General features: G+C 50.4%; 1 protein-coding gene across 1 annotated transcript in view; it reads right to left on the bottom strand.

The window, feature by feature from the left end:
• Window positions 1-61: 61 nt before the first annotated feature.
• CRTC1 (CREB regulated transcription coactivator 1) overlaps window positions 62-15,686 on the bottom strand; it is a 45,008-nt gene continuing 29,383 nt past the window's right edge. The window contains exons 10-14 of the mRNA XM_058820961.1: window positions 14,732-14,983; window positions 12,371-12,472; window positions 8,635-8,721; window positions 7,161-7,341; window positions 62-5,132 (exon numbers count right to left, since the gene is read on the bottom strand). Of these exons, the coding sequence (XP_058676944.1) occupies window positions 4,921-5,132; window positions 7,161-7,341; window positions 8,635-8,721; window positions 12,371-12,472; window positions 14,732-14,983 (834 nt within the window). The 3' untranslated portion in view covers window positions 62-4,920. The remainder of the gene's footprint in view (window positions 5,133-7,160; window positions 7,342-8,634; window positions 8,722-12,370; window positions 12,473-14,731; window positions 14,984-15,686) is intronic.

Here is a 15,686-nt window from a genome sequence, read left to right as displayed (position 1 = left end):
CAACCGCCTCGGAAAATAAATAACACAAACCAAGAGAGGACTCCATGTAGTGTTTGGCTCTGCAGTATAGAAATTCCACACAATGATTCTGTTGTGTTGTTGTTATTTTTTTTTTGTTGTTTTGTTTTGTTGGTTTTTTTTTTCCCTATTTAAAAAGGTAAAAATGATTTATAATACACAGTCAGAATGTCGTGGTGCCCGCATAGAAAACCGACATGCAATCCATGCCTACACTGCGCCGTATAAATAAGATGCAACTCAAAATACAAAGAACAGGAACACTACAAAGTTTAATTCTAAGAGGGAGGGAGGTTTTTTTGGGTTTTTTTTCTTTTTCCTGGTTGTTTTTTAAAAAGGACAGACACACGTAACAAAGGCTACCTGCGCTTTCACATTGCCATCACAGTGACGGGGGGGCCGTTGCTCCGAGGAATAAACGCGCTGGTTTTGGGGTTTCTCCCGAAAAAACAGCCAAGGTCGGGATCTGCGGGGGAGGAGGGGCCTTCCTGCTGCCCTCCTGTCCAGAGGGGGTTTCCAGGCTCTTTCCTTGAGGGAATTAACCAAATTAAGCTCAAGCCTTAATTGTTGTTTTGGCAGAAACCCGTGGTTTTAGGTCCAAGGGTTCGTTTTTGAGGGAAATTTAGGTAAACTGCTTTTAGATAAATTCAGGGCAGCTTTTGCTCTTGGAATCGTGGAATTGAGGTTGGGACAGAGCCACTGAATCAGGGTTGGAAAAGAATCACTGGATTAAGGCTGGAAAGGAACCTGAATCAAGTTTGGAAAAGAACCTGACTCAAGTTTGGAAAAGAATCACCAAATTAGAGTTGGAAAAGAACGACCGAATCAAGGTGGGAGAAGGAAAACCAAATTAAGGTTGGAAAAGAATTCTGGGATCAAGGTTGGGAAGGAACAACCAAATCAGGGTTGGAAAGGACCTCCAGGACATCAAACCCAACCTCCCTCTGAGCTGAAGGGTCACCGTGAGCTCTCCTAACACAAATTCACCAAACAATCCACGTTCCCTCCCCGAGGCCGCGGAACTCCCGCCGTTCTGGGGAGGTTTTCCCCTCTGGAAAAGGAGGAGCCGGCCCCGGGGGCGGGGGCAGAGCCAGCCCGGGCCGTGTCGGGGGCACAGGGGGGCTGCCAAGCGCTCCCTGCCATGCACAAGCCGTGGGAGCCGGGCCGGGTCACGCGTGCCCGGGGGGACGGGGTCTATGTACAGGGACAGGAGCCTCCCCCAGCCCCAGCGCCAGGGCCGGGCTGGCCGCTGGGAAAGAATCACAGTTTTGGATGCACCGAGGGTTTATTCCTGCTCTTCCCCATTGTATTGGCAAATGCAACAGTCTAGCTTGGGAATTGGGGGGAATTCCTTATGGAGATAGAAAAACACGGAGGGAGGGGGGTCAGGAGGGAGGGTGGGACAGTCACCCCTGGAGACACCAGACAGCTCCACCACCACTGCAATCAAACTCAGCAATTATAGCAATTAACACCATTTCCTCCTTGATTTTTTTGTTTTTTCCTAAGTGATGGTTTTCCCTTTCTGCTCCCACCCGTGGAGAGGGAGCCCCAGACACCGGAATGAGCACAGGGCTGTCACATTTGGAATAAAAGCAGATTATTTGTTCTGGGAACACTTAGGATCCGTTCCACGCTTCTCTCTGGGTTTGCTCCCACATCAGCCTGATGCCACAAAACTGGAATTTGAAGGAGTGGGAGAAAAGGGGAATCCTCTGGGGCAGCTCCCACGGGAAAGGCAGGAGCTGCAGGAACCCCTGGATGTCACAGGGTCGGAGGAGAGGCAGCTTCTCCCTGGCCACAGCTGAGCCCGTCCTGTCGCACTCCCACGGGGACATCCCTGCTCCTTCCCTCTCCCCAGGGACCAAACCTGGATCTCTCCCAGCTGGAGGCTCCCTAACTGCGACAGTTGCATCCAAGGTGTGTTAGTTTGAAATTAAGGCGATTTTCAAGGTCTACTTACAAGTCTAAGAAACAAAGAGCTCTTATTTACACACGGAGTTAAAAAACCGAGCAGGAGCCGGAGCTGCGGTTCCCTGCCCGAGCCTCCCTCCCGTGAGGAACCCCAGACCCTGCAGGACTGAACCCCAGCTCTGCTGGTGCCTCCCCTGCATGACTCTGCTGTTCCAAACACAGCACACACAAGGACTGCACATGCACGGAGTCGTTCCAGCAGGAGACAAACACAATTCCCACATGGAGCTGCACAAAGCTCTCACTGCACCTTCAGCAAGGGGCTCTGAGTCACCTGCGCCCAAATCCCTCCTGGTTTTCTCCAGGTTTCCTCCTGTCGGAGCTGCCTTTTATCTCCTCCTTAAACTGGAAAAGGGGAAGGGATCTGAAAGGAGCAGCCACCAGGAGTGAACGTGTCCTACCGAGCTCAAACCCTGCCAAAAAATCCCAAAACATTCCCAAGAGATGCAGGGAAACCTCTGGAGGGCGTGGAGAAGGATCAAATTAAAACAAAACAAAACAAAACAAAACAAAACAAAACAACAAAGAAATAAAAAAGACACAGGGAAGCCAAGAAAAAATTCCACATTTTTAGTGCAAATGGTCAACAAATGGCACAGAAGGTGAGGGGACGCCCAGGGCTGGGGAGATCCTGACCCTGACCCAGCAGAGCAGGCAGGAACCTCAGCAGGGCAGCCCAGGATTTCTGGAAGCACACAGAAACTTGGATAACTCATTAGGAGAACTCAGGAGAGCAGAGAGGAGTCGTTAATTGCAGGGGACTCTCATTAATTGCAGGGGAACTCATTAAGAGCAGCCCAGGCTGTTCCCAAAGAGGAGAAGCTTTGGGGTTGGGATTGGGAATTCCTTGGGCTGGGGCAGAGAGAAAATCCAGGGGGGCAGGAGGGGTGAACAAAGCCCAACTGGTGGGAACGGGAACGGGAACTGGGAGCTGAACTGGGAGGGGATTTTAGGGATGGAATCCACGGGGCTGCTCCCAGCCCAGGCTGGAGGCGCCTCCCTCAGGGTCCGTTAATTAGCTAATCAGTTAATGACTCCAAATCCTGTTAATTCCTGATGAATTCCTGCCTTTCCCCAGTGGAATGAGGATGTTCCAGCAGTGCCCTCTAATTCCATTCGTTCCCACAAATCTGGGAATCACCTTCCCTCAGCCAGAGTGAAATCCCCAATTCCGACCCTGGGGAATCTGGATGGGATTTTCTTTTTTTTAATTTGCAGCACAAAATATTCACAAGGACCATCGGAAATAATTATTTCTCCATTTAATTAAACAGAAGTTTGGAGGATTTAATCCTGGTCATTGTGGAGCAAGAGATTTTTTTTTCCCCCGGGTGAATGAAGGAATTTTTAAGTTCCAACCACCCTATTCTGCCTATTCCAAAGGAAAATATCTAAACTTGCCTTAGGCTTCCTTATTCCTGCTTAACATCTGTTTAAAATTCCAGTTAGTTTAAAAATACCTACATATATAATATATATAATATATTTCTGGAATAAAACCACAAAAAAAAAGTACTGTACAAATATTATGTAGAGTGCTTCCATTGGCTGTATGTAGTTGAGCTACTTTCCTAATATCCAAATATTTAAATAAAATTTAAAAAAAAAAGAAATGACAACAACAACAACCAAAAAAATCATAAATAAGTAACAGAATAAGTAACGAATAAGAATAAAAAATTAAAAAATCATGATTCTACGAGCCTGGCATTGCTATGGAAATGCCCTTCCTGTTGCCCAGGAATCTCTCACAAAGTAAAAATTAGGATTATGCAGGTTAGTCTCTATCTTTTTTTAGCTGCTTTAAGATGTTCTGATCCTCTGTCTAATCAAGTAATGAATTATAGAACTTTCATGTGTGCTCAGAAATGCTCTCTATATATGTAGCCATATATAGAAATAGATATATATTACATATATATTAAAAAAACAAAAACAAAACAAAACCATAGAAAGCTTGGAACCAATAGTGTTTGAAGAGGATCCGTGGGCCTGGCGGCTCCGCTTGGCCGGGACTGCTGGGGCAGGAGGGAGGGACGAGAGGGTGGGGACACACCTGGGGCCGGGCAGGGCTGGCAGTGCCACCAGCAGAGTCCCGGGACGGCGGCACTGCGGGCATTGGCTTCCCAGGGGGGCAGGGCCCCTCCAGCCCCGCAGCCCCGGCCCTGCTCCGCTGCCCAGAGCCCCTCTGGGGGGCACAGGGACCGGGGCAGGGGAGAACCGATGGCAAACCAGGATAAACCACTGGGACAAACTGGGAAAACCAATGGCAAACTGGGAAAAACCACCGGGACAAACCGGGAAAACCACCAGGACAAACCACCGGGACAAACCGGATAAACCACCGGGACAAACCGGATAAACCACCGGGACAAACCGGGATAAACCACCGGGACAAACTGGATAAACCACCGGGACAAACCGGACAATCCTGACTGCTGGACGGCAACGAGCGGCTCGGGGGACACGGCTGGGACGGGCTGGGCAGCGCGGCAAGCTCAGAACAACAAGCTGGGGACCCGTGGGACAGGGACACGGAGAGCTGCTCCCTCCAGGATGGGCCCTGGGCTGGGGGGGACCCTGGGGCGGATGGACCCTCGGGGTGGGATGGAGCCCCCGGGGTGGGATGGAGACCCAGGGTTGGGATGCAGCCCCTGGGGTGGGATGGAGCCTCCAGGATGGACCCTGGGCTGGGATGGAGCTTCCAGGGTGGGATGCAGCCCCCAGGATGGTGGCTCTGGGGTGGGATGAAGCCCCCAGGTTGGGATGCAGCCCCCAGGGGGGAGCCCCCGGGATGGATGCAGCCCCCGGGATGGTGGCTCCAGGTTGGGATGAAGCCCCCAGGGTGGATAAAGCCCCGGGATGGTGGCTCCAGGTTGGGATGAAGCCCCCAGGGTGGGTGAAGCCCCCATGTGGTGGCTCCCCGGGTCACAGCCGGTCCATGCGGAACGTGTCCTCTGTGGCGGGGTCGGTGAGGACCATGTCGGGGTCGTTGAGCATGTGAAGTCCATCCAGGGTCAAAGGGTCAATTTTGAGTTCATCCAGAGGGAACTGGGAATCCGTGTCGAAGCTGACGTCCCCCACTCCTGCCAAGGAGCTGGTCAGTTCTTTTGATAAGCTGGGGGGGGATTCTCCTGTCACTGCAGGGACAAAACACACAGGGGTCAGACACCAGCGTGGCAGCCAGGAAACAGCTCCCAAAACCCTGGAAATGGTTATGGAGCTCTCAGCTGAGGAACACCCACCCTCCTTCAGATTGCAGATTCCCCACAGCACCTCCAAGGCACCAAACACAACCCAAAATTTGTGTTTGCTGTGACTGGAGCCTTTTCTCTCCCTCAGCTTTAGGAGGAATAACCTCAATTCCACCGTTCCCATCAGCAATCCCTGGGCAGGGATCGTTTCCAAAATCCCACTGTGACCAGACTGGCCACCATATGTGACACTCCAACCCTCTGCTGGCCAGCTGGGGCTGAGCAGGCAGAGCTTGGCTCCCACAGCTTTTCCTCACTCTAGCACAGGACCCAGGGAATTCAGGAGGACAAATCCACAGCAAAACTGGTGCTCTAGGTGCTCTACCTGTGTGCAGGTGAGCACTGGGACACACACCTGGACTCGGGTTAGCAACGGCTGAAGGAAGACATTGGCTCCAATGCTCAGAAGACATGAAGTGAGATTTATTAGGAACTCTGCATATTTATAGACAGGACTGTTCACTCAGAACCTGACTGGTCCTTGAACAACACCTCTCACACCTTTGGCTAAGCAGGAACAACACCTTCTTGTAAACACCTTTCCATAAACACCACGTACAAACATTCCACATATTCACAAACACCAGGGGCAGAGATTGAGGTAAAAACTGTTTTAATTCTTTCTCTGAGCGTTCTCACAACTTCCCTAGGATGAAGTTACCTGTTTCTGTCAGCAGCCACACTGGACTGGCACCACAGCCCAGGTGAAACAAAGCCCTCAACAGCAACAACCCCCAGGTTGGGACCACGGAATGATGAACCGTTCTGAGCTGGAGGGACCCCCAGGGATCACGGATCCAGCTCCAGCCCTGCACAGACACCCCAAAGCCCCAGGCTGTCCCTGAGCACTGCCCAAACCTCCTGGAGCTGTGGCAGGGTTGGGCCATGCCCTGAGGAGCTGCTCAATATGGTATTTGCAGAGACCCTGTAAAAAGTTTGTTATTTTGCCTTTTATTAAAATCTTTTTGTTTCTAATACTGCAATAGAAGCTATTTTGTTGAATTTGTGCCTTGTAAGGTAGCTGAGCTATTTGGGTGTGAAATAACCTGTAAGAGCTGATGAGAGCTGACTGGAGAGGAGGCTCCAATTTCACACAGAGTCAGCTCCATCATTCCTCCCTACAACAGGAGGATAAAACCCCACAGAGCCCACAGCAGGGCAGCTCCCAGGGTGGATTTGTACCTGTCAGGATGATGTTCGGGAGGATAAAACCCCACAGAGCCCACAGCAGGGCAGCTCCCAGGGTGGATTTGTACCTGTCAGGATGATGTTCGGGAGGATAAAACCCCACAGAGCCCACAGCAGGGCAGCTCCCAGGGTGGATTTGTACCTGTAAGGATGATGTTCGGGAGGATAAAACCCCACAGAGCCCACGGCAGGGCAGCTCCCAGGATGGATTTACCTGTCAGGATGATGTTGGGGATGTTGCCGTGGCTTTGTAAGGTATCTGAGCTACCTGGGTGTGAAAATAACCTCTAAGGGCTGGAGGAGGCTTCCATTTCACACAGAGATCCATAATTCCATCAGGATAAAACCCCACAGAGCCCACATCAGGGCAGCTCCCAGGGTGGATTTACCTGTCAGGATGATGCTGGGGATGTTGCTGTGGCTTTGTAAGGTATCTGAGCTATCTGGGTGTGAAATAACCTCTAGGAGCTGATGAGAGCTGGCTGGAGGAGGCTCCCATTTCCCACAGAGTCAGCTCCATCATTCCATCAGGATAAAACCCCACAGCACCCACATCAGGGCAGCTCCCAGGTGGATTTGTACCTGTCAGGATGATGCTGGGGAGGATAAAACCCCACAGCACCCACAGCAGGGCAGCTCCCAGGGTGGATTTACCTGTCAGGATGATGCTGGGGAGGATAAAACCCCACAGCACCCACAGCAGGCAGCTCCCAGGAGGATTTTTACCTGTCAGGATGATGTTGGGGATGTTGCTGTGGCTGGAGTAGTTGAGCTGCTGCGAGTCCTGCAGGCTGCCGTGGCTGCCAGTCAGTCCCATCATGGCAGCCTGCGAGTAGTTGAGGGTGGAGCAGGGGCTGTACAGGCTGTTGGAGCTGATGGCGTTCTCGATCATGTTGAACTGCTCCAGCTGCAGGGGGACACACAGAGGGTTAACTGCCAGCCTGGCGTGGACAGGGGACAAGGACACGGCTCCAGGACAACACAGACAGGCAAACAAATTCATCTTCCCTTGCTCCAAACGGGGCCCTGGGCCCTGAGCTGCATGGGCCAGACCCTGCCCAATTTGGGAGGGGGGTACGAGCCAAACTGGGGAGGGGGACAGAGAAAAGGGAGGGTGGGAGGGGAAAAAAGGGAAATGAAGGGAATTCAGGCTCATCCTGAGGTCTCTGCCCAGAAGAATTCCCTCCAAGACTCATCTCAGTTTAAGTATTTAATAATTTAATCAATTCGATCCATCCACTGGTGGAAGACTGAAAGGGAAATAAAGAGTTGAATTCTCCCTGAGGTCTCTGCCCAGCAGATTTCCCTCCAGGACACACCCCAGTTTAAGTATTCAATAATTTAATTAATTTAATCCCAGAATTAAATTCAATAATTTAATCCATCCATGCTCTGCTGGAGGGTGGAGAGGGAAATTAAGGGATGAATTCGCCCTGAGGTCTCTGCCCAGCAGAATTCCTTTTTCCAAGCTGATTTTCACTGCTTAAACATTTTTGTTTCACTATTCTCCCTTTTCAAAGCTGCCTGGCATTATTTGAATCTTTAAAAGCTTTATTATTATATATATTTAATTGATCTCCCATTCTAAAAGCTTCATTATTATACATTTTTTAAATTGATACCCCATTTAAAAAGCTTGATTATTATATATATTTTTTAATTTATCTCCCATTTTAAAAGCTTGATTATTATATATATTTTAATTGATCTCCCATTATTATATATATTTTTACTTGATCTCTCATTTTAAAAGCTTCAATATCTATTTTTAATTGACCTCTCATTTTCAAAGCCTCATTATTAATATATATATTTTTAAATCGATATCTCATTTTCAAAGCCTCATTATTATATAATTTTAATTGATCTCCCATTCTAAAAGCTTCATTATTATCTATTTTTTAATTGATCTCCCATTTTCAAAGCTTGATTATTATATATTTTTAAAATTGATCTCCCATTCTAAAAGCCTCATTATTATAAATATTTTTAATTGATCTCCCATTTTTTTGGCAGAACACCTGCGTGGGATGGGGAGGACAAAGAGAGGGGAGGAAGGGAAACCAAACAAAACAAGAAACAAACAAAAAGCAGGAGAACTCTACATGGACAAACGGGGACTGACGTAAATTAACCAGGCGTTAATTGGGGTTAATTTGAGGCGGGAGGGGCCGAGGAGGCCCGAGATGAATTTGCTCACCTGGTGGGAGAGGGCATTAGCCTGCCTAGCTGTCATCTGCTGCTCATAATAGGAGTCCCCAAAAACACTGCCCAGCATGGAAGAATGCTGAAAACAAAACAGAGCTTCATGGTGCAAAACCCCCACTGCCCCCGGCGCGCCGGGAAAAGCGGGAATGCCGGGAATGAACGGGAACGCTGAGAAAAACGGGAATGCTGAAAACCCGGGAATGCTGAAAATCTGGGGATGCTGAGAAATCTGGGGGATTCTGAGAAATCTGGGTATGCCGGGAAAAACTGGAATTCTGAGAAATCTGGGAATCCTGAGAGAAACAGGAATGCTGAGAAAAACGGGAATGCTGAGAAACCTGGGAATTCCGAGAAATCTGGGACTTCAGGGAAATCTGGGAATTCCAGAGAAATCCAGGAATTCCAAGAAATCCGGGAATTCAGAGAAATCAGCACGGAGCAGGCGGGAATCACCCGGGGCCCTCACGGCCCAGGGGATCCCACAGGATCCACAGGGAGCAGGAGGGAATCCCTCAGGACCACAAAGATCCCTCAGGACCCTCACGGAGCAGGAACGTCCAGTCCCTCACTTATTCTCCATCACTTATCAATTATTCTAAAGGTGACCAAGAATCTGAGGTCCATGTTTTAACCCTGATCAAAAATGCCAGATAAAATCAGCACCACTACTCCTGATTTAAAATTCTAAATTCTGATGTTCCAGCTGAAAATAAAAACCATTAACTGACAAAGAGAACATCTCTGAAAGACAATTTCCATGGAGTGGTTGTCTCAGTCTTGGAAAACAAAATTCAGTTGCTGGTTTATCCACATGGCAAAAGCAGAAGGCCACAGATGGCCTCCTTAAAAACTTAAGCATGGGAAATTCAGGAAAAGTTTAGGAATAATCAGAACAGGCACGGATTTTAGACCCTCAAAAAAAACCCATCTTGTATAAAAAAATAATTCAAAAATCACCTGAATTGCCCCTTCCATGAGGGGAAAGAAGCACAAAGATATTCCTCAAAAACCTCCCCACTTCCAGGCAGACCCCAGGGCTGTCACATCCCAGGGTGGAAACTTTTCCAATTTATCACCAATTTATCAACACTCCAGAGCTGCTGGATCCCAGGACAAAGGGATCAAACACCAGGAGGGATCAAACACTACAAGAGCCACTGCTAAGATGCTGACAGGAGAAAAGCAAAGCACCGCTTAAAGTAAATTTGGGGGTTTTAACCAACCTAAATGCAGTCCAACCTAAGGTTTATAACCATTTCCAAGGAAAATGTGAATTTTGGGATGGCACAGACTTGACAGGAAGCAAAACCAACACCAAAATCCAAAGGACATTTGAAAGCTCCAAAGGGGATCGAGGTATTTTGCGCCTTTCACTCCTGTGGTTACATTCCACAGAATGGGAATGAGAGGACAATTCCCAAAATGAGGATAATCCCTAAAATCTTTGTGCTTCACCAAGCACTGTTTCCATCCCAAAAACCTCTGGGGAACATGAGAAGAAATCAGGAGGAGAGCAGGATGTGCTTGTGCAAGTCCAGGTCAGAGCCTCCCACCCAGCCCAGCCTGGGTTTGCTCCTCCTGTGACGTGTGCTGGTTCCTACAGCTGCAAGCACAGAAATTCCCAAAGGAAACCCAAAATCCCCACTGGAAATGTCATTCCTTCAACACCTCAGAGCCTCAGGATCATTCACAACAACTGCAGGCAGGCCATTGTGCAAACACCATCTCCAGAGGCACTGGAGAGCCACCAGAGCACCCTCTGGGGTCCATGGAGTGACCGTGAGGAAACACCACGCCCAGTCCCTGGCCGGGATGTCCATCTCCACATCTCCACATACCTACCAGTTCTCCAGGTCAGAGGCACTAGAGCAGAGTGTTTGTGTCTGACTGGAACAGGATGAGGTGAGAGCAGGGGAGCAGAGCCCAGGCACCGGGGTGGAAGCCATGCAAACACAGAGCTGGGGCAGGCACAGCTCTCCCGGCCCCGCGGGCACTGGGAGCACTGGGAGCACTGGTGGGACACACACACACGGCTGGGACAGGGGAGCAGGGGCTGGGCAGAGCTGGGAGCGTGGAGGGGAACCTGTGGGACACAAATCAAAGCCCACAGGGGGTTTGTGGGTCAGGGAATGTCCTTTGGCATCAGGGAGGAAGAGGAGCACGTGGAGGCACTCAGCAGTGCCAGGTGCTCCACAGTGGATGCTCTGCCTTCACTCTGGGCAGACTGAGGGGTTCTGCTGCCTGCAGCTGCTCCATCTCCACACCCAACCCCATTTCCCCTCCAAACTGGTTTTCCTCCTCTCCACACTTCATGTCTGTGACCACCACCAGCTTTGGGGCATTCCTGGAGGCACCGAATCCACCTCAGTTTTAATTTAGCAAAACTAAAGAATTCTGGGGGCATTTAAGAGGCCAAAACTACAGAGAGAAGAATTAATAAATCCTCTGCCTTCAGTCAAGAGTCGTGGTGTCCCTGTCAAACACAGCAAAACCTGAGGAAGTTTTTACAGGATAAAACCAGCAGGAAAATCACAGCCCAGTGTGTGCTCTGGTCCTTGGCACTGACCAGAGGGGACAAAACCAAGCCAGAGTGATTGAGAAATCAAAGGTGGGGGGGGGAAATAAATCAACATAAACCCCAAATGTGGATGCACTGCCCAGTGAGAACTGAGTGTGCAGCATGCTCTGCTCTAGGGGACAGTGCTGGTTTCTGGAGGCACACAGAACTCACAGCAGCAGGCAGAGAGAGAGGTTAAGAAGCACTTGAGGCAGGGTTAAGGAAATGCAGACAATTCCTGCCACTCGGATCCAGGGCTGAGCTTACCATCACCTGGCTAATGAAGGAGACCTGGAGCTTCTGCCTGGCAACCATGAAGGGGCAGCACTTATTTAGAAAGGATCCTCCTTACAGCCTTCACCGTTCAGTGATGAAACAGAAAATGGATTTTCAGACTCTTGTGATGCTCTGGAAGAACTCCCTGCACTTCTTTTCTCCAGGTGGGATTGTCCAGAGCAGCCAGCTGGGGCTCTTTCAGCAGCATCAGGCACTGAAAATGCACTTTCTTACACTGGGGCACCCTCCAATTATGCCTGGGTTTAATTTCTTGCTGCTGGCAGGTAAAAACCTCCCCTTCAGAGGATCACACACTCCCCCAAGCTGTGATTTCCATCCAGGCCATGTGGATGTGTGAGGAGATACAGGCAGAGCAAGGAGAAGCAGCTGGCATGCAAGGGAGTGTGCTGGGAACCCAATCCCTGCCAGCCACAAGCTGCTCATTTTAAGAGCATTTTCTCCAGTGTTTTCTCTCACTGGGTGTGTTCTCACATAAAAAAGATCCTGATCTAAATCAGTTTGGGATATTTAGTGTAAATATTTAATATTTAGTGCCCAGGGGTTTTCCTGCTGCAGGAGGCACCGAAATTGCCCCTTTGCTGCCCTCCCATCAGCTGCCCTGGCACCCTGGCCATTGAAAGGGCTCTACCTGGAGGTTCTGCCCCCCAAACAAACACCACCCCAGTGCTCCACCAGCAGCCTGATCCTGTGGCTCTCTGCTCACTGCAAAAGGCAACTCAGCAGCTCCTGAAGCCCTGTGGGAGTGGGGATGGAGGGCGTCGGTGATGCATGAGGCACACACGGACCACAGTGAGACAACTATGGGGCAGTGATGGAGAAATCCAGCTCAAACACACACGAGAAGCAAGGCCTGTGGAAGCACAGAGTCCCTTACTTGAGGGGAGCTGCCAGGAGAGAAGCCTTGATTGGAGACAGGAGAGGTGGGAGACTGGTTGGCTGGGGAGCCAGCATTACTGCGGTACTGCTGGAGTGAGGCCTACAGAACAACACACAGTTAAACTCTGCACTGGGGAGCCTGCAAAACACCCACACCTGCTGGGGAAACCACCCTCCTCGGCTCTGTGGGGGAAAACAGGGCTGTGTCAGTGAGGTCCCCAAACTGGGGAGAGCTCTGGGACAGCTGGGAGCATTTCCTGCCTGTCTCACTTCTGCTCGCTTCAAAATGTGTTCAAAAAATCAGGGCAGCCAAGGATTTAGGGCAGAGAAGTCTTGGAAGCTGGGAATAATTCAAAAGGAATGTCATTCATGCTTCAGCAGCATGGCAGCCCCACGTGTGTGCTCAGTGGGTGCTGCCCTGCCTCCAGCTGTGTTATCAGCACGGGGCAGGTGAGAACACCTGGCTGATAAACCTGAGCCCCAAACTCCCCTGCACCCCAGGACAGGGAGCAGGCACCCCCAGGAATTCACATTGTGCTCTGCAGCCTTTAGCTGGGGTTTTTATACTCTTCTCAGCTGTCCTGAGAAGTTACTTTCCAGGATTTATTCCCATCATAAAGAACCCTGGCTTGGAACAAATTAGTAATATTAATGGGATTTAAATAATGCTGCACTAATTAACATGAAGAGTAGCCCAGCTCTTCTTATTTTATTTCCATTAGAAATTAAGGGATGACTGAGGAGAACCTGCACTCCAGTGAATTTAACCAGATTTGGAGTGTGGGAGAACTCTGCACTGCCAGTTTTTGACCCCAAATTCTGTAAATCCCAATAAAATGTCTCTTTTTGCTCTGCATTGCCACTTACAACCTGTCAGAAGGTTGTACAAACTACAAATACATTTCAATTGTGCTTTACAAAACCTGTGCAGAAGTTGCCAGCGAGGTTTTGACAGCTCCAAAGGCTTTTTGATAAAGTGGCTTTAAATCAGTTTATTTAGGAATTACTTGAGTTGCTTTAGAAGATAAACACAGCAGCCTAAAAGTTCAGGTCATAAAGAGGTTTAGGATGAGGAAAGCAACACAGAAAGCAAAGGATGAGATCAGAATTGTCTGTACTGGTGCTAGATGAGGATTAGAATCAAACAGGGACAGGTTTTGAGTGGGGTGGGATCCTCTCCACTGCTGGATTGCCCTTCCCTGCTCCCCTCCCCAGCCTGGGAGGGAAGCAGCTGCTCTCAAGGAGCACCAGCTGCTGAAACTCCATCCACAAGTGAGTGCAGGTCAGCAGGATGGATTTGTTTCACTGCCAAAGCCAATCCTGTCCCTCCAGCACTGCCAGGACACCCCGGGTGGGACCCCCCAGGGCAGGAGGGGCTGGGGGCGCTGGGACCTCCCTCCTTTCCTGGCCTCTGATTCCTGATCTGGGATTTTCAGCTGCTGACACAGAACATTTCCTAACAGGCCACCTCAGAACAAGCAGGAAAATGGATCTGTCCATAAATCCCTGTTCCAATTCTTCAGGGCACTGGAGGCAGCCACAAGTCCCATTTTGGAATAAAATTCCTCCAAATAAAAGGGCTCTAAGTAGTGATCCTGCAGAGAATACCTGGTTCTAGACAACTTTTGGAAAGTAAATTTTCCAGCTGGTATTTAATTGGGAAATGGTTGTTGTGGTTGGACTCTCCCTTGAGGCTCTGGGAGTTCCCCCAATCTGTATCCTGATGTGTTGGGGGACACTGAACACCCTGCAAATCCCTCAGTAAAGGCTGATGGATTTAAGCTGGGTCTAATCAAACCTGCCACAAAAATTCCCTCTAGAAAACACTTAAAGGCTCATTTAACCAAAACCATTTGAAGTTTACCTCAGCCTCCCTCACACCCTCATGCCCAGGGGTTGTCCAAGCAGATTTCCCAGCCCACAGTGCCCGTTCCCAGCCCACAGTGCCCATTCCCAGCCCACAGTGCCCATCCCAGCCCACAGTGCCCATTCCCAGCCCACAGTGCCCATTCCCAGCCCACAGTGGGCACTCCCAGCCCACAGTGCCCATTCCCAGCCCACAGTGCCCATCCCCAGCCCACAGTGCCCATGCCAGCCCACAGTGGGCACTCCCAGCCCACAGTGCCCATCCCAGCCCACAGTGCCCATGCCAGCCCACAGTGCCCATGCTAGCCCACAGTGCCCATCCCAGCCCGCAGTGCCCATGCCAGCCCACAGTGGGCACTCCCAGCCCACAGTGCCCATCCCCAGCCCACAGTGCCCATCCCCAGCCCACAGTGCCCATCCCAGCCCGCAGTGCCCATGCCAGCCCACAGTGGGCACTCCCAGCCCTGCCAGGGCCAGCCCCTGCCAGACTCACCGAGTTGATGTCGATGCCCACGGAGGGCTGGCTCTGGCTGCCCGGGGGTGACTGGGGGATGCTGGAGGGTACCGTGACAGACAGGGGGGGCAGCTGGGGGCCCCTCTGCAGCCCCGAGCTCTGCAGCAGAGGGGGGGGCTGGGGCAGGGAGCTGGCCACTGCCGGCTGCTGCTGCTGCTGGGAGCTGGTCTGGGTGAAAAAGGGGTACGGGGGGAGCTGCTGCTCCAGGGACAGTGCATCCATGGCCACGGCCTGCAAAACAAGCAGCGGCGTCAGCCGCCTGGCAGGGATGGCTCTTCACACCAACAAAGTGGAGTCGGGCTTGGTTGGTGTGGTAAAAATGGCACCTAAAGGTTCAGAGAGTCAAGAAGCTGCTCTGAGATGTTGCTGGCCCTGGCAGGGGGGAATTGGATGAGGTTTAAGGTTCCCTCCAAGCCAAAACCATCCTGTATAAACCGATTGAATCTCAAGGTCAGAAATCACCCACCTGGGCAGTCACAGAGCCACAATAAAATCAATTTTAAAAGTTAACTGAGTTTCTGTCATAAATTAGAGAAATGGCTTTCAAATTTCACAGTTCACTTTGGGACAAGAAAATGTGGCCTAAGAGATGGTTTTTATCAAGGCTCTAGAAAGGAGCAAGTAATATCTGTCCCCTCTACAAACCTCTCCTGTTTTAGGTTCTGAATTAAGGAACACCTTTAAAGGAAGAAATTACAGAACAAGAGATGAAGTTCATGGAATCATGGTTTGGGCTGGAAAGGACCTTAGAGCTCATCCTCTCCCATGGGCAGGGACATTTTTACTCTGCCAGGATGCTCCAAGCCCAGTCCAGCCTGGCCTTGGGCACTCCCAGGGATGGAGCAGCCATTTCCCCCCACCCTCCCAGCCAGGAATTCCTTCCCAGTGTCCCTGTGGCTCTTTGATTAAGCAAATTAAACCAATATAGATGCGA

This window comes from Ammospiza caudacuta, chromosome 28 (assembly GCF_027887145.1).
Source record: "Ammospiza caudacuta isolate bAmmCau1 chromosome 28, bAmmCau1.pri, whole genome shotgun sequence".
Classification (NCBI taxonomy): Eukaryota; Metazoa; Chordata; class Aves; order Passeriformes; family Passerellidae; genus Ammospiza; species Ammospiza caudacuta.
The sequence above is the reverse complement of the archived record's forward strand: the minus strand, read 5'-3'. Positions and strand labels throughout refer to the sequence as shown.